This window comes from Tinamus guttatus, unplaced genomic scaffold, assembly GCF_059628265.1.
Source record: "Tinamus guttatus ecotype Peru unplaced genomic scaffold, ASM5962826v1 Tinamus_guttatus_pri_ptg000116l, whole genome shotgun sequence".
In the NCBI taxonomy this organism is placed as follows: domain Eukaryota; kingdom Metazoa; phylum Chordata; class Aves; order Tinamiformes; family Tinamidae; genus Tinamus; species Tinamus guttatus.
In genome coordinates, this window is record NW_028288650.1 from 2,105,960 (window position 1) to 2,131,713 (window position 25,754).

The 25,754-nt window shown below is 40.4% G+C and overlaps 1 protein-coding gene across 1 annotated transcript; it reads right to left on the reverse strand.

Annotated features, from left to right (window-relative positions):
• Positions 1–235: 235 nt before the first annotated feature.
• Positions 236–22,135, reverse strand: HNRNPLL (heterogeneous nuclear ribonucleoprotein L like). Its single transcript, XM_088521270.1, has 13 exons — positions 21,935–22,135; positions 14,997–15,115; positions 13,451–13,688; positions 10,588–10,673; positions 8,693–8,789; positions 8,537–8,609; positions 4,668–4,739; positions 3,282–3,499; positions 3,029–3,150; positions 2,458–2,659; positions 2,093–2,150; positions 1,875–1,973; positions 236–1,004 (listed from the first exon to the last, which is right to left on the reverse strand). The coding sequence occupies exons 1-13, from the start codon at positions 22,124–22,126 to the stop codon at positions 949–951; spliced, it is 1,632 nt and encodes a 543-aa protein (XP_088377396.1). The 5' UTR covers positions 22,127–22,135; the 3' UTR covers positions 236–948.
• Between the last annotated feature and the right edge of the window lie 3,619 nt (positions 22,136–25,754).

The following is a 25,754-nucleotide window of genomic DNA, read 5'->3' on the forward strand; positions in this document are numbered from 1 at the left end:
AAAACACTGATCCCAACGTGAAGTGCACATCAAATCAACAGTCCAGCTATGGGAGAGTATGGTGGGGCTCGCGCCGTTTCCTTTATTTTTACCAGGTTTGTTCTGTTGCAATCAATTCTCTGTTCTTGCATACCCAACTTTTAACATTTAGTAAGTCACAAATATTTTAAAAGAGGATATGATAAACCCCAAGATTTAGGTTTAAGTTATGGAAAATCAGGATGAACACACTGAAACAGGCTTCCAATTTTAATTTCAAAAAGGCCCCTATGGTGGGACTAGCTATAGATGGCATCATGCTAATGCAAATGGAATTTAAAAAAACAAAACAAAACCACTTGAAATAAGTATGAATTCACACTATACACGTGTACATACTTATTTTTTCTACCTTAGCTTTTTTTGAAATATAAATCATCTATACTAAAAATTCAGTATGTGCAACATTAACCTGATTCAAGCATTTTATAAATACAAGCATTTTTAGTATTTATTGCAGCATACTTCACTACTTAACTTACTGAAAAACAAGTTGTACATTTAAAATTCTGATGTAATATCAGCCAATTAAAACTACAAATGGAAAAATACTTGCTAATCTTCAACATCAAAAAGGCAAATAAATTTCATTTTTTGAAGAAAACTATTGACATTTTAGGGTCTGAATGGTACACTATGTTATTGGTCTTTCTTTAGACTTTTGAAGATACTACATTAATGAAATGCAAGTAGTTACCTTACAACATGTACTTCTCAGAGGCAAAGAGAAAAAAAAATCTGTTTTATATTTATGAAGGAACATCCATTTATTATAAAACAAGATAAGATATTAGAATTAAGTTGAAACAAGGCAACATTAGAGCAACCACTTTAGAGCTTTGTGAATGAAGTGTAGTTTGAGACTTGCAAATTGAGGCAAACATAGCTCTTAACATGCTGTCCTCTTCTCTATAAATGGGATGAAGTAGAGAAGCAAAGCTTCAAGGTGTAAGGGTTAGAGCCATCTGTCAGGAGACAAAGAACACGCTCAGTAAAATGCACTCTGTGACACTCTTGTTGATCAAGGCATCTTGCACACTGCCTTTTTATGCATGTTTTAATAGTCACTTAATTGTCTTTTAATAGTCATAGTATTTTTTTATTAATGCAGAGAAACAAAGGGATGCATTTCATCACAAGGCAATGAGGATGGCACTTCAGTTGTTGGGCTATACACAATAAAAGGACGTCCCACCATTGCTATTGCCCCTTGTCCCTTCTAAATGACCTAGATGATCTGGCAATGGCAAAAGGGCACAGATAAGGAAGTGTTCCTTGTTTTGACATATAAGGAAGTGTTCCTTGTTTTGACATATCCTTGCACTTGATTCTACATGGCTGTATGGCTTTTTTTTCATGTTGAAAACTTAAGAGATTCTTCTACCCAGAGGTATTTCAGATTTTTCTGCAACCATTGTGAGAGGTTTTATAAAGCTTGATTAATTCGTTATATATTAGATCTGATTTTGAAGACAGTGGATTTTTAAGCAATGCTTTTCCTTCCTTCTTTGAAGACAGGGAAAGGGAGAAAAATCCACAGTCTCAGAACATATTGGATTTTTACAGGTTGACTCTAAAGTGAGGAAAATTCTCATTTAGGTTGATCCTAGTGGACCCTAAAAGATTACATAGTATACTATACGCATAAAAATATATATATACATATATATACACACACATGCACATAAAGTAAATAAAACACCTTTTAGCTGCAGAGATGGAGCTACTGAAGCCTCATGTTTTAAAGCAAAGACAATACCGAAAAAAAAGAAAAGAAAAAAATGATTGTTTTTAAAAGAAATCATAAATAAATAAAACAAGCAAGACTGACTTACTTGGTACTCTTATCTGGTAGTGATTAAGTACAGTGAGGGCTTCCACTGCATCTGTCTTACATTCCCATTCCAACAGACCAGAAAGTGTTTTGGCAGAAGCTGTCAGTGAGAAGAGAAAAAAAAAGAAAATAACAAAAAGAGGAGAAAGGGTATCAGTAAGCTCTTTTGCCAGTGCTAGCTGGCTCAAAGAACACCTCAAATGGGTCAGGTTTACTTACGTTTTGGATCGAACACTTTGTATTTAATAAAGCTGAGAACTTCGTGATCCTCACACAACTGCCACAAAAATAAAATAAATAGTAAAACTCCAATAAAAATGCACGCAGATACTATTTGCAAAAATGCCAACATTTCCTAGAAGAGACACAAAAGGAAACCCTGGCTCCTTAAATAGTGTTTCCATGAACTTATAGCAGTCAGTAAAGAAACAACCTCACAGAGCCAGTAAGTCTCTTGTGGACTGTAGTCCTGCTCTTGTTCTACAAGATTTTTTTTTCCGCCCCACACATGAAGCACATGAACAAATCACCAATTTTATTTTGGGGGACATGAAGTAGGGAGAAGAGTTGTTTCAATCGCTTACCTTTACAAAGGTTTCTTCAGTAACACACAGCGGTACATTGTAATAATGCAGCACACAGGAGGGTGGCTGGATGATGTTCTTAGATGCTTGGCCAGCACTGGTGAAGCGATTGTTCTTACTCATTGCAAAATCCTTGTAACTACTTGTGCCATCCTCCAGTTCAAATATCTGGCTTGGAACTACTGAATGCTGCTTGGAAACACTGGGATTTAAGGAGATACAGTTAAAGTTTCTTAAACAGTGAAGACTTGCATATTTTGCCCATAAAGTATCGATGGATTTGGAACAGAGCTGACATTTCTTTTCAACAACTTGAAATAAAGGGAGAACAAGATGACCTGGATTTGGTATCTTCCTTAAAAGCCACAGAAAGTGTGATAAACTGCATTCGGTAACATGTCTTAATAGGCAAGCTAGATGATGCCTATATACATTATTAATGTAAGTTTTTACTTATACAGTACAAATAATAGTTGCAAATAGGAAATCGTGATTGTAACAGTGATGACAAAGCAATGGGATATGTTCCTTCTGCAACCTCGACTATTAATGTAATAAACAGAGTATTTACCAGACATTAAGCCTCTTTCCAAATAATTTGACATTGTTGAGATGTGTGACAGCTCTTTCTACAGCATACTCATCGCCCATTTCAACCAGTGCTGTGCCTGGAATAGTCTTCATAAATTTCACCTGAGGCAGATGAGGAAAAAGTGACAATGCAATGAACAGCACTCGTAAGAATTTTACCTCATCTCAACCATATCCTTTCCAAAACAACTAGATTATAGCAGTCTCTAAACTTCTTATAAAGGATGTCTCACCTTCTCTATGTTTCCGTACAAGCAGAACAGGTTGAAGACCCTTGAGCAGTTCATCTTTAGCTGATGCAACCCACTGACCATGACAACCGAGCCAGAAGGATTCCCACCGTGCATGTACGAGGACGATGCCTGGGGCAACGGATAAGCAACAAGCTCTGGAGTGTCACGAGATCCCATTCGGTACCGGCTCGGGAGGGGCAATAAAGGACCGTGCGACCCTAAGGGGATTAAAGAGCATGTTTTCATGTTACTTGAAACACAAGTTTCACTACTTTATCATGCACTGAAGCCCACATATATAATGCATAATTAAAGCAGACAACAACAAAAACAAAGTTAGAGCAGAGCCGTTAACTCTTTCTAGTTGCAATAAACAAGACCTTGTCTATTCCATTTAATATTTTGAGTCTTATATTACAATGTAAGGAGGAAGATGTTTCATAGTATTGTTTTACATGAGACAAAAAAAGGCATTTCACTAAGCATTTTGATGACGGATTGAGTTGCAGGTTGTACCCCTCCAAAAAGTTTTCTTAACAGTCTCTCCCCCAGTGTCTACCGAAAATGTAAATATAAAGCCATCAAAAACCAAATTTTGAAAATAAATAGTCATCCTTACAGTTGTATCTACAGAAGACTACTTCTCCCCAAACAACTCATTTGTAAAAAATACTCAGCACTGTTACAGACAGAAGCTGTCCTGATTTCCACTACAGGTGAAGCAACAGGTTTCACTGAACAAAGGTTTTTTTTAGGCAACACAAACCGTACATTGCCTCTGACAGTTAAGATAGTAAATACAGAAGTCGCATCTAACCCGTGATACCGTTTACTCATGTAAGCAGGCAGATGTTTCCGTGCAGGTAGCACAGGTACTAACTGCACCACTTGCTACCTCAGCTTCATAGCAGTAATTCTAAAACATCTCATACAGGGACCTGGCTGCACTTTTCAGCATCAGCTACGTTCAGAGGAACACAAAGCACACAACTGGTAGCTTTGCAGGCAAAGACCAAGAGCTGTGGGTGGCACTAAATCATTTATCAAGCAGTCTCGGATTTTCTGCAAGAAAGCTGCTCTCGCTGCGCAGATGTTACTTTCTATCCATTGCCTAGGGCGGTTGCAGCTGACAAAAACATTCTTCAAAGGATACAATTGTAGAGCCTGATGCTCTCTCCATGAAAAAAGTGTTACTGTAATAACAGCACTGTGGATTTCAGTCTGTCACTAGCATTTTTAGAATATGGACTGACAGCACCACATGCATAGCATAATATTCAACTATACATGCTGTAGAGAGACTTATGGTTATGCATTGACTAGATATTTGGAATTCCACATAACATGTACAGACGTTATTGCCACCTGTGATCGTGTGTTACTTACCATATCCATCGTGTCTAAATGATGATGGGTGCTCTCCCAAAATAGCTTGCCTCTGGCGGCCCTTCCCTCTGTCTAATATGTGGGAAGGGAAAGAAAATATTTTAATATGGACAAGTATGCACTTGATTTCTCAAGTTCAGACACAATGCTTCTATTTAAGAGGCAAAAAATGTAATCTCAGTCCTTGTTAACTTTATAAACAGTTTCCCATTTGTTATATGTTTAAAAATCACAAGCTGTAGCCTGGGACACCAAAATTAAAAGATTCATCTGTATAATAAATGCCACTTAAGTTGATTGGGGGAGGGATGGGATAGTGGCCAATGAAGAGATGCAGACATTTAAAGTCTATGGAAACACCCAATAGCTCTCCTAAAAAGACAACACACATTATTATAGGTAACACCATACAGCAGGATTTACCTATGTGTCTCTTAAAACAAATTTGAAAGGCAGTACTTTTGAAAGACAGTACCTGAATCATAATATTAGCTTCAACAGCAACACATTTTCAAAGTGGGCTTCTTTCAAGAAGTTTCAGCATAAGCCAACAACAACCTGTATTACATGGTTTCATAATCAGTAAACAGAGAGCATTACATACGTGTACATATATATTTACAGAACACCTACTGATTTAAGGGCGTGCTGAAAGGATTGTACATTATTGCATTATCAGCAGCATAAAACAGGTTAGTTGAAGAAAAAACCATCACTGAATAATGCACTCAACCAATGGTCAATCCTTTAAGAAAACCCAGTTCTCTATGATATAAAGTTAAGCAAGGGGTCTACATTACTGGAGAAAAGCAGTGCATCATAGTCAAAGCAGTGTTTTCTAATTAAAACATACTGCATGGCAAAGAAAATCTGAACTTTTTGTGGTAAGCAACAAATCATTTTCATATATATGTAATTAAAAAAAAAAAAAAACTGTTCTTGAAAAGCCACATTGAAAATGTGGGGCAAGTTACTCAATTTGCAACAGTTCCTCAGAAAAATAAATATGACTGCTGAAAATGGCATCTCCAGCCCAGTGCAGCTGGAGACACTTCCTCCAAAAACAGGAACTATTCACACTAAAGAACACACAGTGGGAGATGAAAACCCATGTGCCCTTTCTCCTCAGGATTTGGAGGACAGGTTTTAAGTAAGTCGGACAATTACTTTGGCAATAGAGATTCGAGAGAGGTGAGTACTGACTGCTTTCAAACATCCAGAAAGAAAAGCACTTTTATCTGTGATTGATTCTCCAATTAAATAAAGCTCTGTTTTCCGCTTCCCTTTTCGGGTGAGAGCCCCAAATCTCTTAGCTTGGGAAGCGGATGGGCGCTCTTCCTGGTTGATTTGAGCATCTACACTGTATGCAATAACCTTTCAGAAAAATCAGCTTTGTAATTCTAGTCCATGGAGCTAATGCCATGCAAATGTGCACAGGAAAAGCCTGCAACCTTGGAATAAAAAGCGCTGGGAGGGAGGGCTCTGCTTAGCAAATATTTCCTCCTGGTGGCAGCGCAGTCCACTGCCCTCTCCTTTCCCCACACTTGTTTCTTCTTTGAAATAGGACTCTTGGTTGTGCCAGTACAAATATTTGCACAAGCACGCAATGAAGCAGACCTAAAGCTTGATTTATGCTAAAAATAACCTTGAAAGGCAAGTTTTATAACAACCTAGCTTTTTTTTTTTTTTTTAAATAAATTGGATTCTTGAGCCTCAGACACAGCACTATGACAAACCCAGGGGAAATACAGAAGCTGAGTAAGCTGGTAACTACCACCAAAAGAAAGGAATTTTGGATTCTTTAAGCTTTTATTGATAGAGGAGGAGTACTAGCATGCCTGTCCTCAGAATAAAACTCCTCTGGGCCAAGATCTTGTTTGCCCAAGTCAGATCGCTGCCAGTCACACAAAATTCAGAGGCCCAGTAACAGTTCTGCAAGAATAAGCTGAAGTGAACAAACTAAAACACTCCTAGAAAAGTTCTGGATTAATTCTTGGATGGAACTGCTCTAAATACCTGCTTTCTCAGCTATATTTTGTAGTTCATTCAACTGTTCATATGATTTCTTTTTTTTTTTTTTTAAGACCAACGGATGCAGGCCACAATTAAAAGAAAAATCATGGTGTATAATACTTCATCCCTTTCAATATAAATCTCATGTCTTTCTTCTTATAGTGAAGTCATGTACAGGGAAGAGAGAAAGAGAGGGGCTCTCAAAGTAACAAAACAAAACAAAAAAAAAGGAAAATAGTGTCAGTTCTTGAGAAAAAGCAAACTGCACCTGTGTTAAGCTTTTCATTTTCCACTGTTGTTTGTTTTGCTCTAGGAACATCTAGTTCATACAGTCATATCTATCTGCAGACCAGTTATTTAATGAAATCAGATGCACGATGTTATAATTCAATCTCAAAACACTGCAACACTCAAAAGTCACAAAAGTCAAATTATTTTTTCAGACTTTTTCTTGCCTTTGAGTTTCTTCAGAGTCTCTTTTTCATTCTGGAATTCGAGGGAAAAATTGAATCCACATTCTCTAAACTGCAACCAATACTGTAGCTCCCTTGTTAACCTTTTACAAGAACTTTTGTTTTGAAATTTCAAAACCTGCAATTTTAGTTGTACAACAGTTTCACAAGACCAGTGTCTCTATGGAATTACTCTGAAAGTGCACGTCACAGGAAACAGCCAGAGTCTTGGCTCTTATATAGCCTTTGATAGATATTTTATCTTAGACATTTTGTCTTCACTTGTCTAACTTTACATTGCAAACATGGTTGTACATAAGTGGAACACTGCACTCAATAGTTACATTTTCTTTTTCTCTTTCTTTTTTTTTTTTGTTTGTTTTTTAAGATGAGCACAAGTGTCAGGCGACACAACAGCTTGTCTTTACATGCATAGGCATAATTTCCACTAACATAAGTTAAGCTCTGGGTAATTTTACAGCTGAGTACTTAAGAGACAACATGCCTAGACCAGGTATGTGTCTCCCTGTTTCAAATACTTAAATATAGGGGACCTATTTGATATTGTGCTGCTCAGTCCCAACTACCTACAGTTAAAGATCAAGGTTACCTATTACTAGACAATATTTACACTGTTAAGAATCAATTCAACTCTCACATACAGCAAACAATAAAACATTTACAACAATGTCGATAATATCAACCAGAGAGGTTCTTAATTTTGGAGAGTCTCAATTTTTCAGTTATAATTTTACGGGAAATAAGACCAGCATACATACAAATTTGAACAGATCGGGTACAGTCTATCATATTATTCATCCCATACAAATCTGAAGTACTGAAAGTGTCCTCCTTTAAAAACTTGTGGTGGTGGTGGTGCATGCAGTATGCAGACAAGGTGAATTGCAAGTCTGAGGTCTTTCAGAGGGCATTTTTTATTTGTTTGGTTTTTGGTTTTTTTTTTAGTTTTTTTTTTGCTGATGCCGATGTGGTGCATGATGAAGTGTAGAGTCAGCCTGCTGAAGTCCTCTATCCTTCTTAATGCCTTGTCCAGCATAGGGGAAAAATTAAAAAAATAGTAACAAAAATAAGAGAGTCCTTTCCAAGGAGAAGCAGTGTGCGAGTTTGTAGTTTGCAAGGAATAGTCTGCATCAGGTTTCCTCTCCTCCAAAGAGAGAGAGCTGCTTGGAGAAATGCGAGTCCTTGAGAACCGCGGAGGTGCTTGCAGGTGTGGGCTCCTGGGGGAGCTCGGGGCTCAGCACACGGCAGTAGGGGGCACTAGGGCTCAGGGTTAACGCGCCCGGCGGCGGCGCGGCGCTGGAAATGCCTACCCGGCCTGACCGCGCGCGAAGCTCTGCTCTTAGCACAGGCAAACGGCTACGGGGAGAACGCACACACACCTACCTCGGCGGCCCAGGTACGGCTTGGTGTAGTCCCAGCTGTCGTTGTCGTTCCTGATGACGTTAAGTCGAGTTGGCTGTTTAAATAAAGGGAAAAACAGGTAAGTCGGGACTACGTGCATGCCGTGAGTAAAATGAAGAGAGAAGGTCCAAGCATTACCCTTGCATATTCGATTTTGAGCGTGCAGCATCCTGCATAGATATCTGCTCCATTGAGTGCAGCCTTCGCCTTCTGGGCACAAAACACTGATTCAAACATACACATCGTGTTAAGGACAATTTTTTTCCTTCAGATTTCTCCGTCATCCCCCTTTTGCCCTAAAATGGTTTTATTTTTGTAGCTTGCAGGTATTTTGCCAAGATCACACCTTATAGCCATTCTGAACAGACTCATTTAAAATTAGGTAGGCACAGGAATGCTTCCAAGAGCTCTCAGGTTTAACTTACGTTCAGCATCTGTTTCTGAGATGTAAGTGGCACAAAATGACACCATTCATATATTAATAGGTTCTTTGGAGTGGATTACATAGATCAACTCTTTGTTTATGCTCCAAGCTTATGAGTTTTTGAAAGACAAACACTCCAGGTATGTGCAAAAAATCTTGTATCAAAAACACAACAAGCATTTTGTTTTCAATGCACTGCTCAAAGCAGATGCATGGATCAAAAGCCCAACATGTAGGTTATTTCATATCCCCTATAGACTACCAGAGCAATTCAATTAGGAATATAAAAATGTGCTTAATTAATTAAGTTCTCGGAACCTCTAAGGTTAGGAGCTGGCTAGAACTGCGGGAGCAAGTTCTGCAGAAGTGATGAGCATGGCAACTAGCAGCGACACTAATAACCTGGGGAACTTTATCGGGTAAGGTGTCCTGAAGCTCACCTAAGGCTCTTTTTCTCCGTCAAACTGCACACCTCTATTGCTGCTTTACTTTGTTCACATTTGAGAGGTTTCTTTCAATCACTGTTTATTTTTTTAATAGTTTCTTTTTAGCAAGAGGCACATTGCAGATTTCCATCCAAAGCAGAGGTAGATTTTAAGAGCATACATCAACAGGAAGCTCCCCCACAACTTCCCTACGCTTTCACAACAAGCCAGAGAACAGTCCTCCATCTGTACAAAAAGTCATCTGAAGCAAAGAGCGCTGGCCACAAATTTGCAACACCATCATAATAAGTCCAACCGCTGTCTGCTGGGACCTACAGCTTATGGCTTTTGCACAAACAAGAATAATTAGTTTGCTTTTGTGGAAGTTGGGGCAATTCTTTGTGCCTGCCCCCCTCCCTAAAAAAAAAAAACAAAACAGTAAAGCCAATGGTTACATGGTTAAGTATGTTACAAAAATGCACCCATACAGCTTGCCACACTGGCAGTAGATGAAATCAAAAAGAGTGTGTGAAAGTTCAATACAAATTTTCCTAAAATACCGTCTACAAATAAGGAGGGTGATCAGAAAGCTCTGTTGGAGTTTTATAAACTAAGGCTCAATGATATGAGACTTTGGACCTTGCAAACCGCAGTAATACATTAACAGCTCTCAACATGCGCCCCGCATACGACACACTGCTACAAATAGAATAAACAGTACGATAACAGAACAGCAAATTTCCTCAGGACGTGATAAACAGGTCAAGGAGGCCTAAGCTGGTCACATGTTTCATTAAGTCAGAATAGAAAAACAAGCACTATAGCTATTTTAGAGTTTGAAGAAGTCAGACCGCACTTTTGCGTGCCCTCACTCAATCAATACAGGCAGAAATCACAAAACTTCTCTGTACACTGTGTTAAATTCATGAAATATTTCATGCTTGCAGCTATTAGCCTTAGGATCACCTATAAACATGGTGACCAAGAACACTTGCCAGAAAAACACCATGTAATTGAGATCTCTTTTTGATACATAAGACATTGTAATTTCTATAATGTATTTAAAGTAAAATAGCGCTTAGATGCATCTTTTTTACAGAAAAAATAATGGTGTCAACATTCTCAGGTTAAATCTCATCTGCAAAGGAGATCCTTCAGGAGAAAAAAAAAATCCAAAAGGATATTCAACCATAGCTTGTATTCCATTCCTCTTGAATATAACAATGCGCTGAACTTTTCCAACAGGGTTGCACACAGTATACAAGACATCCTAAGAAAGAGGACAGAAATATTTAAGTAGGAAATACTTTAATACTTAAGATAGGAAATTTCAAGCATATTAGGTTCATAGAACATTTCTTTCGCTGGCACTTAAGGCCAAAGAAAAAGCTTGTTTCATTTACCATTTTCTCTCTACAATTAAACATTTATGATTATGATTGTTATGATTTAATTTATTGTATCACAAACTATTGTATCACAAATTTATTGTATCAAAATTTATTGTATTGTATGACAAGAAAAACTTTGCATGTTAAGCACTCAAATGTTAAGGACAAATGTCTTCAACGTTAATAGTGTTAAAAAACAGGAATTACATCCATGTTTCAAGCTGCTGTTCCTTTTTAAGCATGTACTTAGCCCCATAAATTTTCACCAAAGAGTCAATCCAAAGTGTTGCCAAAGCAGAACACCAAGGTGAAATTGTGATTATGGTATGCTTCCTTTTGTAAAGCTGACGGGTGGTTTTTTTTCTATTTTTTTTTAATTGTTCTTTTGCAGAAAAGTAGCCTAGCGCAGACCAAGGCGTACACTTAGCCATCGAAGGCAGAATTACAGTTGTATTCGCTGAAACCAAAAGACACTGCAAGTGATTGAAGGGTTCCTTTACTTAAGGCAGAGAAAACTGCTGACAATAAACACCAGATTCATGCAAATCTGTTGGTGAAGCTTTGCTTCCACCAGCTCTTTTCTAGACTACCACGGAAATCATAAAATTCAGGACTATTTTCAGTGCTGCAAGGAAAACCAAATACCCCCTTACCCACAAAAATAGTTATCAATGAGATATATCTGTTTTATTCACAAGCAGTAGCGCAAACACTTGGCCTTCATCTCTGCTTGGGAGAGAAGTGTCCCAAAGATTGCCCAGCTCCAGAACACATTAATTTTAAAAATCAACCAAGTGCTCAAAAGGTAGACATGCATATTGTAAAGATGTAGTGCTGGCTTTACCCACGCTGCAGAATATCTAAGAAAAGGCCAAAAGCAACTTAAGTTTCTGGAGTGGGCAGTTCTGTTGGTAAAGCACTTCCACCACGTTCCTTGTGCTGGTAAGGAAGGGGTTAGAGGGCAAGAACTAACAGGCAGCACCAGAGGTTTGCCTGAAAAGACAGCAAAGACTGACCTATTGGCCAAGCATAAGATTTATTTCCCTTGTTCCATTTGCACAAACATTCCTACTTTCTATGGGTGCATTTACTTTTCCCAGTTGCTATGGGTAGAGTGAGATCCTGAGCCTTGACTCATTTATACTGTCTTTGAAGAGCTCTGGTGCTTGCAAGCAGTTTCCAAAATCCATCTGCATTTATTGCTCACTGATACGTTCCAAACAGTCCGGAGCATCAGGGAGGAAGTGAAAAAGGTGTTTTTTTTTTTATTCCTCTGGTTAAAAAAAGCTACTCTACAACAGTAAGCCTCAGCGTTCCTGAATGTACCCTGGCCTGTAAGATGATTTGGATATTAGAATTTTCCGCAGGCATCCTGGTAGAGCTCAGCTGCTTTCACAAACAAAAAAGATATATATATATATATATATATATATATATATATATATATAAATACCCACAAAACCCATGCTGCTAAACGAAACCCACTTTTCAAAATTTAAATTACAGTCACATGCAGGGAGTATTTTAAATTAGTTAATGGACTTGTTTACACAGTTCAAAGCAAGTATATTTTTAAACACTGATAAAAAAGCAACTCACATACTAGCCCTGCTTTTCAAAAGCTAATTGAGAAATAAAAGTCACTACCCACCGACGATTTAACAAGAGAAAACGTATCTGCTCACAAAGCAGTAAAGCAAGAAGCATGATACAGAATGGATTGCTTGTCAAATTAAGTAATATCAGGAATCCTGAGCTGCCATCAATTTGCTAACGCAGTATGGACACACGGAGCTTAACACTTGCATTGAGTTATGTGGTTCCACACAAACCAAACACTTGGATTTATCTAAACTGCCTAAGAACCACTTCTTTCTCTCAGCTATGCTTGTACTACAGTACAACAATTTTAAAGCTAATAAATTTACTTTTTTTCCTGAAATACTCCTGTGCAATTCAATGGTGTATCACGTAAACCTTTACAAAAAATATAAGCAGGCATTCCAATGAATTAGAAAATACACATTCTTATATACCAACAAAAGAATATCTGCAGTTAAAAAAAACCGTCTGTGCCATGAACAAATGGCAATAAATTAGGAAGCAATAGTATATATGGCATGACTAAAAATAGTGAAAGCTAAGAAGTATCAGCCCAGAATAAGAGAGGAAGGATCCAGCAAACTGGATTTGATCATCACCACAAATCAAGGTTTCAATATTGCACAAAGGAAATACTTAAGAATGAAGGAAAAATAATAAAGTAACCCTTCTTACTGGAAAATTGCCATTTGCTATAAGTTGAACTTATTCCTCAGGGCCTGAAAGCTAAATGACCTTCCTATTACAGCAACACATTTGGAAATACTGCAGAAGTATGTAGCAACTTAAAACATTTCAAAATGCTGACCTCTGAAGTCTTCAAATGTATTTCCAAATACCTGTGAACAACAGCAGCAACAGGACAAACTCGTCTTGAAAAAAACTTTTTTTTTCCCAGAACTTGCATGATACAAGAAAGGATGGTTTTAAGCTTTGGTAGGAAACCGTAATTTTTGACTCAGACAAGCAGCAAACAGTTTTAACAAACAGTACAAAATAGAAGTAACATGGAAAGAGATAGTCCCGTCCTTGTTTAATATTAGGAGAAACATACCACTGTAATTGGATAGAGAGGATTCTGAATGGACAACAGGAGAACTTTATTTCCACCAGATGGGTCATCAGTGTTCCCTGGCCGAGTAATCCTTTTACTTGTCGAATAGTTGAAAAAGGCTTGCTGTCCAGCGATATATACAGGCTCATCTGCTGCAAATGTTACACATTTCTTGGCACTTTCTACATTTTCAAACTCCACCAGAGCCTGTCGCTTAAATGGCATCATCATGACATAGCTGGTAAGAGAAATATTAAATTGTCTTTAACGCTTTCTCAGAACAACTCCAAAAACCCATAACTGTTAGACATGAGCATTATTTTTCTAAACAATTCCAAACGAAGACATGGAGGAAAGCTAGGTCTCCCCACACTCACTTTTCATACCTAGTTATATAGCTCTAGAATATTTATATAAAATGATTAAGGAATTGTATCAGTAAGAAAAATAAGCAACGAGCAGTTGTTTTTCTGAAAAAGTTTAATATATAAGAACATTCCAACAATGCAACTACCTAATCACCTACTAACTTTTCATAGCTTCAATTTCAATATAGAAAATGAAATTTGCCAAAGACATTTATGAGGTAAAGGATCAAAATTCAAATTATTAAAAAAAAATATATCCAAGTTGGCATTTTACACTAAATATTCTTGTTGCTAAGATGTTTTTAAATACTTTTTCTGGCATTAAGAAAAGTAAATAAACAGAAATATTCTGTTTACCCAAAACAAGATCTATACAAATTCAAGATGCTTTTTCTAAAGATGTAAGTTTTAGAAAAGTAAACCTCTCAGGCTAAAATATAACTACTTGTATTTCCGTAAAGGCCTGTGCTTATTGTTAAGGTCCTGGTACAAGTATATATGCAGTTATTTGAATCTTAAGGCAGTCGAAATCTATTTGCAGAAATATTTTTACCATGAGAATTTCACCTCATGGCTCTGAGAAGGATGGCTATACAGTTTCCCACATACTGCATAACTCTAGCACAGTCTACATTCTATAACTATTTACAAAAACCCTGTATCTTCAATTAAGCTTTTAACTGGGAAGAACTGCATGCTTCCAAAATGAAGTCCTCAAAGCTCAGGATAACTAATTCCACCAATTCGTGTTTATCACTTTAATTACAGATGAGGAATCTTCAGGCCATATAACTGCATGGAGTGTTTAAGCACTCTGATTTGACCACTGAATAGGCTCTCTTTGGAAAATCATCTCATTCTACAGGTCTTAGCACAAGCACTGCTCTTGTAAAAAAACAGGACAGCAGCATCTGCTCTGGCACATTCCTATCTTTTGTGTACTCACTTATATAGAGACAAACATGTTAGTACTGTTTTGCAGTTCAATTTACTTAGAGCTGATACAAAATTTCAAGAATAGCTGTGTCACTGAAGTCTAAATGCTAGATTTTAAGGCACAAAGTTTAATTCTGCTTGTTCAAACTCAACCTACATAGAAAAAAAAGAGCAGAGCATCTTTACACACTTAGAAGATCAGCAACTATTTCAGTTAGAAGATCAGGAATCAGTTCACATACCATATGGTTCCAAACTTTTCCAGAGCTTCTACAAGATCCGCTTCCACAACTGATTCACAGAGTCCTCGGACATGAACAACTGGTGAAACAGAGACTTTGTGATGACTTCCCCCTGCATCCTAGCAGCAGCAAAAATGAAATTTAGAAATCAATATAGAAGAAGGAACACAGCTATCATTAAATACAGTATTTGACAGACAGTAAATTGGATCCAGAAGTGGTTGGCCAGACAAACGATCCAAATAAACTGGATAAAATGTAGCTTTTCTTTTCAAACAGACTGCAAACTTTAGTTACTCAAATCTACTTGCAATTAAATCTACAAAGAATTTCATTTATGTGTTTGCCCAAGTAAGACTATTCCAATGCCTGATAAATGTTAACCAACTCAGCCACAGTAAACTAGAACTCAAAATTCCCACTATGAATGTTTTCAGAACTAGCGCTGTGAGAACTTCAGACAGACTTTGTTTTGTATAAAAAAGGAGGCTTTTTTCAAAAGAAAAAGCCTGAATAGATCAGGATTTAGTCAATTCATCTTTTCATGCAAAACCTGAAGCAGGGCTGAAATGTGCCTGAAGCATTCTAAGACAAGGGGGAAAAGAACACTGAAAATGTAAGCCAACAACAAAGAAAAACAAGGAGCAACTAGGCATAATAAAGGCCACACTAAATACACTGCAATTAACAGATCTCAAATTTAATGTAGGCAAGTGTAGCATAAAGTTTACATATTCAAATTAGCAACTATGTCAATGTGTTTGATCCAAAGGTTTGAATCTTGTTGATTTTTCACTAATTTTTTTGGGGGGTAGCTGTAGACAAATTCGTCATAAAAAGTTAATAATTTAAGCGGCAGACACTTAGGGAATTGCAGAAAGAAGAAAAATGAACAGATTTTTATTTTCAACTTCTCTGTTCTTTACTTGGGAACACACTTTTCAAAGCTGAAAGCAGCACTCATGGAAACCTTCAGAACACAATAGCGGCAGTCACTCTTTCCTGCAAGGTCTTGTACTCCGGGTTATTAAGATATCAGGCACCTCCACTTTATTTACAGATTACTTAACAATCAGAAGTTTGAAATCAAATATTTATTCCTCTGCATACTTGTTCCTATATTAAGGTTCTGGTTTGTATTCGGAATACACATTTCCTTTTTCTTCTTTTTTTCCTTTAATACATTCAAGAAACCTCCCCTATAAGACACAGTTATCACTATCAAATAGCAAAAAAGCAAGGTTTTTCCCCAGTGAAAAAAGCTGCCTTCCCTAATTCTCAACCTCTGATCTGCTAAATGTATGAAAAGTTAAGCTTTGCAGAGAATGGATCACAAGGAAACATTATTTCTCTCTTCCTCTCTTCCCAGTTCAACCTTTTCATTCTATCTCCAGTTTGGGCCCCGTTGTTACATATTCTTCTTTGCATTTGTTTTTAGAACTTCTGAGAATAAGAGCTGTTGTGATTTTCAGAAGAGACTCCCATGCCTTTAATTTGATTGCTCAAGAGATGAAGCTTTCCATTAGTAGCACAAACTTGCTCTCTTAAAAACAAAACACTTCATACATGCATCTTTGAATCCATAACACAAGGTGCACATATACCAGCATCTATACTACTACAGACCAGAAACATTCTCAGAACCACCACCCAATACAGATTGCTGTCTTCTGTAGTTAAAGACAACATTTGACAGATCAGTCAAATCTTTCCAAAACCAAATAGCTTCCTCCCTAATACCAGGTGAAAGTAAAGTATACTTTAGTTCTAGCAGATTTAGCAAGAATCAAAAGTCATAGTAACACTGCTGATGTTTTAGGAACTTACGCAGGAACTTGAGAAGCGTGGAGTGAAGTATGACGAGGAAAAAAATTCTTACATGCCATTTCTGCATTGCTAAATCATATAATTTCAGAAACTACTGTGCCTTACTCAAAATTGCCCCTAATCAGAAACAGCAGAGCAGAACAAAACAAAGTACAAGCCGATCCTTGGCCAAGGAGCATATTGGTGAGACACAAACACACTTCACACACATATATTTTTAGCACCAAAAAATACCCCAAACTCTAAGGGCACATGTATGTATTTTAGTCAAACAAGCTTTTCAGCTACCCAACAGCAGCAGCAACCAAACCTAGAAGCATCCTGTATTTCCTCTAAAAGGAGGAGTAGTAAAACCACCACACCACATGAAAAAGCAAGTGTATCTGTCAATGCAGAGCATATTCCCAGCTGAGGTCAGACTGAACAGCCCATCCAAACACTTTCTTTCCACAGATGAAAGTGCAGGATTTTCACCAAGATCTCACAGCCCTTATGTCTTGAAAACTACAGCAGGCACCGAGATAAAGGATAAATTTAAACACTTATCTATCATAAAGCAGATTAAGTCAACCTCCAAGCAGTTTAAAAGTTCACCTACAGATTAAAGACCAACAATATTTCCATTCGCAAAGGGGTTTCTCACTAATTCCATCTCCCATGGTGGCGCAGAAATCCCACTTAAAACTCCAGCACGACACTTGTCCTCCAAAGGCAGCAGGACAGACTAGCTAATGTTACCATCTGTGCTCATCAGTAAGAATGGTTTAAGGGCCTTTGGTAACGAGTTCTTGAAGAATCATCCGCTGGGCAGTAAATGCAGTAAAACAGGTAACGGAAACAGATTTCTGCCTACGCACGCAAGACCAGTAACAGAGGGACAGGAAAAGTTGCCCTCAAAAAAGAGGTTAGCAATATAAAAATACATAACATAATGACATCAAGCTTCTTCAGAGAATTGAAGCGTGGAGGGGAACACCAATGTAACCAAGCGTGTGAAGCACAGCAGTTATTTCATATATATAAAACTAAAATAGAAGCAGCTTCAAAGAACAGCTGAAGAATTATAGCTTTCATTCTTTGCTGACCTACATATTTCTAGGCAACACTTTAAATATTGCACCAGTTTCTTCCTAACAAATTTGCTATTCTGAAGAGAAATAAAAAAAGCCATAAACAGTTCTAGGATTATGTCTCTTTTGCACACCAACTTAAAACCGGAGTTTTTGCCACTATTTTTTTCTACACACAAATCTGTTCTTCATATTCTCTTCAGGTGCCTTCTATCTACCATCTTCACTCTAGTTCTATTAGCTTTTTTGGACCCTCTGCTCCTTTACTCTTTGCTTTACTTACATCCTTCATCTCTCTTTCCCCCTCGCTGCAAATGGATTGCACTCTTCTTTCATACTCTCCCTTCCAGACACCTAAAAATACTGTCATTTTTTTCAGCTTTCAGGTTCTCTTACTCATAACTTTTTTCTTCTTGCTGCATCTTTCAAAATCTGATTTTTTTTTATAAATACATCAGAACTAGGAGAGAAAGCCCCAATATGTTGCTTAATTTGTACTTGGGTGCCTAAATTTTCATTAATGTATAGCTATGGGCTGGACAGCATCCAGCTGCCTTACAGAGAATCAAAGCACTACTTGAATAGTCAAAAGGGCAAACTTACACACCACATTCTCGGTAACCTTAGTTCTGTTCACTGGGGAGAGCCCAATAGAGGAGGAAAGATTGTAGTAAGAAGGTAGGCTGCATTTCCTGCACATTTTTCAACTGCTGGATGTACTTACTACATGATGATGGCATCATTTAAAGCCGTTTGTCCATCATAATTTCCCCTCTGTCAGACACAACTGCCCCAATTTCAGCAATTCGGAAGCCTCTTGCCTGCAGAGGCTTCTTTCCTTGCCACTTAGGTTTTCTGTGGTCCTGAAGCAACAGCAGTAACTTATAGTACACTTTGAAGTAAGTAAAGACAGTGTTTTTAACCAAACAAATCAGAAAAGAAAAGGTTAATGTTCCAAGACAGCAGGAGAATATAAAACAGTTTTATATATCTTGGGATTTAGATTTGCTTTTTGCAGGGGTGGGGAGGAGAAGGGGGTTAGCTTTAGGCACATCCCATACCATGAAAGGCTATCTGCCAATCTTAATTTTTGTTTTAATGGGGGGAGTTGCAGTATTCAATTCTCCTCGTTGGACATCTTGCCAGAATTCTACCACAGCGTCTCATGTCCCCTTCAAAGATTACAGCTGCTACAGAAAGTAATATCTGTTCTGGCCTTTAGCTTTTCTAGCTCCATATCATCTTTACCTCTCCGTTCAGCACAATCCAAATACATATATATTTATTTTTAAACTGCAGCCTCCTGTGACAGATTTGAGATAGTTTGCTTGAAAGGTGAATTACTTTCTATTCACCACAGAGCAAGATCACTCCAGGTTGGAAATTACAGCAGAGTAGCTGAGATACTGCAAGCAAACATGTTTACTTACAGGAACTTGCTGTTATGCCTGTCCCTTCAGAGTCCATGTTTCAACTTTCTAACTGCAAGAACAGGAATATTAGCCCTTCCTAACTTCGTAGAAATATTTAATAGAGATGCAAGAGTGTGGGAGACTCCCACTTAATTGTGGTAGAGGGAGTGTAGCCAAAGGCCTCCCAGACACTTTACAATAGAGCTCATACACATCCTTTCCATCTCACTTTCTCCCACTGTTTTGACCCTTTGCTGCAGGCCAATTCCAACTCCTCTACCTAGGCTTCAAAATGACCCAGCACTGCCTCTGTAAGGGTCATTTTTTCCTAAACCATGCTTCTGCCCCAGAGACTATTGCTGCGGGACCTCTTCCTGCTCTTCCCCTGGACACAAGGAGAGTGCACAAAGAGGGTGCACAACCCTTATAGGCAGAGAGGCTACCGGTATCCCAAGACGCATGCCAGCAGAAAAAGATCATGCAGCTGGCAGACTCCTATCATTCTTACTACTCTGGTCATCCATTTTCCCATTTCTTGCTTGTAATTCCCACTCCTTGTAGTTTCTCTTGTTCCATCTCCACTCACACTTTTTTTTTTTTTTTTCTGCTCTCTTTTGGCCAACCCAACATACAGATTTTTCCTCCTGTCTTAACCTGGCTCCATCTTACATGCCTCTGACCTGCATATAAAAAAAATTCCAGTTTCCTGCTCAAATAATTTTTTAGTCAGAAGAGAAACCAAAATTCACATGAATTAACTCCAAAGAATAACTTTGCTATAGCAAGTCACAGATAAAACTACTAACAGAAGTGCTCAGTGACTCTTTTTCCATATTCCCTCCTTATGTTACAGCTTATTCTTAAGAAACTAGCTTGATCCCTATTATCAAGGTAATTACGCCTCTCTGATAGCTGAGTTACCATCAAACCATCACAGAACACTAGGAGTCTCGGGTAAGGCAACAACACTCTGATCTTCTTCCTTGCAACACATGGCAATTGATGCAACAGGCTGCGTAAAAATGCTCCTGTGCTAGACTAGCTACACATCTGTTTCAGTTTCTTTGGCTCATGAGGCTCAGCATGTGAAGCTAGGGATAGTCTCGATGTTCTCTTTACCTGAACAGAGAGTGGGCCCTGGGATGAACCAACACACTGGGTCAACTTGTGGACAATCAGAGCCATAGCCAGAACCCAAAATGTAGGCAAAAACCAAAAGAAAAAAAAAATCCACCCCATCAACAAGCAAAACAGTAAGAACTGGCTAACTTTCTAGAATGCTGCAGAAAAGAGGAAAGGCAAGCCGGTAGATCAGTATCTTGTTCCTGCTTTAAACATCACACGATGCCCAGCTCTCCTATATGACAGGAGTTCCGAGATAATCTAAGGAAGCACATGCATTTCATTTACAACTAGCCTCTGCGACACAACACACTGCTAATCCTTGACTAAACTGAGCCCATGTTCTGTCAAAAAAACTACGGATTTAAAAACAGTTCTTGCCAATGATGCAACTTTGCTGCGGTTAATCGGGGAACTCTTCTAGACAATTCAGTAGATACATTCTCTCCATCAAGAAGTTTAACTCTTAGGCGCTTCTGTCATTATTTCATTCCAGTCATAAGCAAGTTCATTTTAGTAATTAACAAAAGAGAGGTATTGAAATGTCAAGGTCTCCCATCAAATCAATGTTTTCTCAATCATGTCTTTTTCAAGTAGAAAAAAAAGTGCCAACAAGAAGAAAAATAAATACAACTATGGGGACAATCAGTTAGCTAAGAAACAAAAAGCATTTTGAAGTATACAAACATAACAGAAAGTTAGCCAGGTACAAAAGCATCACTACAAATTCAGTCTATTACTACAAATCTCTGTCTATCTTGATATAAATTCATAAATAAAAGGTATAGTGCAAATAATATTTAAAAAAAATCAGGGAACCAAACTTATCCGGGAACCCTGTGGGGTGGGAGGGAATGGAGAGGGTAGAACAAATGAAATTAAAAATGAAATGGTCTTTTACGCTGAGCTTTTCTGCCACCAAGGCATAAAGTAGGGCAGCAGGATGGAAGAAACCCTCTGCCTCCCTCTCTTCTCCCACTCGGTGTTTCTGTAGTTACCCTGGGCAACGGGGCAAGCAGAGAGCTCGCCGAGGCGACAACCCCAACTGCAGCAAGTCGCCCGCGGGGCAGAGCCCTTCTCCGGACTGCACGGCCCGCACCTCGCAGAGCCGGGGGAGCGCTCAGCTCAACCCCGTCCTCCGGCGGCGGCGCGAAACGGGCCCCGCGCTGCCGGCCGCGGCGCGGGGAGGACGGGAACCACCGCGGACCTCCCGCCGCCTCCGCGGAGAGCGGGGAAGGCGACCCCCGCCCCTAAGAGGCGCCGCTCGGCCCGGCGGCAGGGCCGGCGGGCTCCACGCCGAGCAGGCCGCGCGGCAAAGCGCGCATCCCGCACAGGCAGAACCGAGCCGAGTCGAACCGGGCCGAGTCGAACCGGGCCGGGCCGGGGGGCGGGGTTAGCCGGGGGGCGGGGCTCGCCCGCCCCCCCCCCATCCCCTGCGGCCTCCGGAGGGAACGCGCGCCCCCTCCTCCCTCCTATCCCCCCCGCCAACGGCCGCCGCGTCCCTCACCCCGCCCGTGAAGCCGCCGCGCGGCGCCGCCGCCTTGTCCCGCCGGCCGTCGCTCTCCTCCGCGCCGCTGTACTCGATCTCGCCCTCCTCGGCGGCGGCGCTGGGCTTCAGCCGCTTCGCCTGGCTCTCGTAGGCGCCCTCCTCCTCCTCCTCCTCCTCCTCGTACCGCTCTCCGGACGACGGCGACGACATTGCCCCGGGAGGAGGAGGGCGTCAGAAGGAGGCAGGCGGCCCGGCGCAGCAGCGAGGAGCCGGGGCCGAGGAGCAGGGACGGCGCCCGGCGGCGAGCGCCGAGGATGCTCCGCAGCCCGTCCCCACCGCCGCCACACACGGCCCGCCCCGCGCCTCGAGCGGGCTCCGCCCCCCGCCGCCGCGATTGGCCGAGGCGCGGGGGCGGGGGCGAGCGGCGCCCGCCTATTGGCGAGGCGGCCCGCCCGTCGGGCGCCGCGGCCGCGGCGATTGGCTGCGGAGCAACGCCCGTCACGCCGCCGCCGGGCCCCCTCGCGCTGCCCCCTCCGCCCTCGCTCTTTCATGTGTGAGCGCTGAGGCGGGGGGGGGTCGCCGGGCGGCTGCGCTGCCCAACGGCTCCAACGGCCGCTCCCAACGGCCGCGGCCCCAACGGCTCTCGCGGGGGCAGCTCCCCGCGCCGCCATCGCCCGCGGCCGCCTTTGTCCAGCGCCCTCGCCGAGGGCCGCGGCGGCGGCGGGGCTGCGGCCTGGCCGCGCGCGCAGCCATGGCGCCTCCCGCCCGCCCGCGCGGCGCCGCCTCGGGGGCTGCAGCCCGTGAGGTAACGGCGGCCGCCGCAGAGCCCCCCGAGGCGGGAGCCCCTCGCGCGGCTCCGCAGCGGGCGCTCGCTGCCCGCCAGCCCGTGGAAAACGAGCTCGGGCGCTTGGTGCTCTTGTATCAAACCAAACGTGCCTGTCTTTAACGGTACTCCTTTGAGAGCAAACGTTGCAGACGCTTTGCTGCTTGAAGCGTTTTCTGCGCTCCCTGGCAAAGGCAGTTTTCCAAGAAGGCCAGGCGCTGTGTGCGTCTCTGCCTGATGCGATGTGAATGGGCATCGCGCAGGTTGCTGCCCTCGCCGTCCCCGTTGGGTCTTCGCTTCAGTAAAATGTGCTGTGCGTTGCGCGTAAGGCGAAAATACTCAGCAACTTGCTGCTTTGCCTGCAGCCGTTTTGCAACACCTCAGCCCGAAGCTTGAGAAATGAAGCTAAAGGGTAACCCATAGCCGGGAGCTTTTAATGGTTGGAGCTCTTCTAGTTTGCACAAATGATGCGGCGTTCACATGCGGAATAGCTGCCTGGGGGTCCAGTTTGCAGAGCATCCTGAACATCAATTTGAAGAATTTATTTCTCTCTTTTTATTATTATTATTTATTATGATTTTGTTTTTCCTCAGTGAATTAGTCCACACACAGTAACATAACGCCAGAAGTAAAAATTTAACCCACCTGGTTGGGTTATTCTGCCATGCGACTAGTGCTGTCAGTTTGGACATGCTTCAATTCAGTGATATCAGTCTGGTGAATATTGAAGCCAACATGTACAGCACAGGTATCACTAAATCTTCACAGTTGTATTAAGATGGGTTCTAATTAATCGTTTCTATCTTCAGAAGAAACAACTTGACTCCAATTCCTATTTCAGAATGAACATGCATGCATTTTTGGTAAAGATTTTATTTGCCAAAGATTTCCTTATCTCTAAAAGGAAGTTCATGGACCTGTGTAAACTTTGACAAGTGGAGTTGGTAAGGGGTGTTTTTAATAATGTACACGTAAACAAATAAATGTGGAAGGATATGCATACAGACTTACCTACAAACACATACATTTTATTTGCAGTGTTTCTTATGTTCTTGTTTTCTCAATTTGGTGCTTTTCTTATTTTTTTTGTCAGTATTTCTTTTAATCGTACATATTCTTCACTTTTAGCAAAAATTCATTGTATCTTTGCAGATATGCAGTTCATACAGCTGAAGCTCTGCATTTATCTGTTCTAGGTTTAGGTTGAGGAACATGGCTTCTACGATGACATTGGACTCACTTTTCCTGCATATCACTCCTTCATAAATACACAGCATGTGTTAGTCCACAGACATTTCTGCTGTGGACGTAGATGGTGACTTGCCATATGAAGTTCCTTTAAATCAGCTATGTGGGCTAGAGCTGTGGGATGTTAGCAGACATTCACACCTTACAATCGCAAAAAAAAAAACATCCTGAGAAAAATGACATACCACATACCAGAGTTATAACCAGAAAAATAGCATTGAAATGTTGCAAGGATTAGGTTTTTCCTCCCCCAACGTGCACTTTTATTCTGAAAATGAAGAAGGAAACAAAAAAGTTTCAGCATGCTTCTGGGCAACATATGGCCTCCAGTATAATTTGTTATCAGACCCTGCTCTGGTGACTAATGTGGTATTCAAGTACTCTGTGGTGGAGATTTTTAAGATGTTTTCTCATGTTTAAGGGGCAAGATTGAGGCTTCTCCACAAAGCTGCTGTCTTGTTCCTTGTGAGCAGACTGTGAATAGTCTTTTTTTTTTTTTTTCAGGCTCTACTTCATATATACAAAAAGTGGAAGGGAATATGGAAAAACATCCCAGTTATGTAAGTTGGAATCAGAGCATCTGACTCAGCAGAAGGATTTTACTGTTATTTCACTTGTCAGACCTGTTTCTTTGGTATTAAAGGCAGAGTGCTGAAAGGCACTTACACAGCCCAAAATAGTTCTTTTCATACAATTTAAATTACCCACAGCTGATGAACAGAAGTTATGGTTTCAGTCCGCTACCCTCTAATAAAAAAGGCAATTAATATAACTTACTTAACATTGTGCAGTCAAGTGCAACCACATAATTACATAAAGAATAAAAAAAAATCCCCAAACTCCATAGAAGTTTAAGCTACCTAATTACGCACAGTCATAGGAAAGCATGTTATTAACCAGTACAGTTTCCTCTCCTCTGCACCAAGGAACACAGGCAACAGCCAGACGAAAAATGGAAAAAAAACTTGGTTGAAAGCAAAAATGATTAGCATATGTTAATGATAACAGTAAGAATGGGATGTTTGCAGGTGACACCCAAGAAATATCTGCATATGACTTTCAAATGAGACTCCTTGAGTCAGTGGAGTTGCTGAATTACATGGCTGGAAGACAATCATATAAGAGAAGCTTTTATTTGGGAAAAAAAGTAAGATTTTAATCGTCTTTGCTTGCACCTGAAAACAGCAATTCTAAAATGGGTCCATGCCAGGAGACAACCAACTCTCCAGTTGCTTCAAATCCACGACACACAAAATCTCATAATTCATGAGCTCTTTGGCTCTTCTGTATATACAGGATAAGCCTGCCCACAAAAAATAACAATTATGAAGTTGCTTTCTTTCTCTACACATTTGTGTGATACTAGGCTAGGCACTTGAACCAGTTGCTTATAACTAATTTTCGGAACTGAATTACAGTGCAAAATAAAATTGCATTATCCGTGGAATCAATCCTGGACATTTTAGATGGTTCCCTGAAAAGTATTAAGGATGGATCTGGCCCCAGATCCGTTTATATTTCTGTTCTCTACCTCACCACCACATCTGCTCGGCTCACACGACAGAGCCGCGTTTTCCTACAGCAGGGAAAAACACTAAGACACAAAAGTCCCAGTGCCACAGTCCAAGGACGGCATTTTGGTTTGTTTTACCTTTATTGTTTGTTTTGTCACCAGAATTCTTTCTTGGAGAAGTGTTGTAACTTATCTGTCTAGTCAGTGTTTCCTGCCTCTCGTGAGGATGTCCTTTCTCTGCATAAACACTAGAC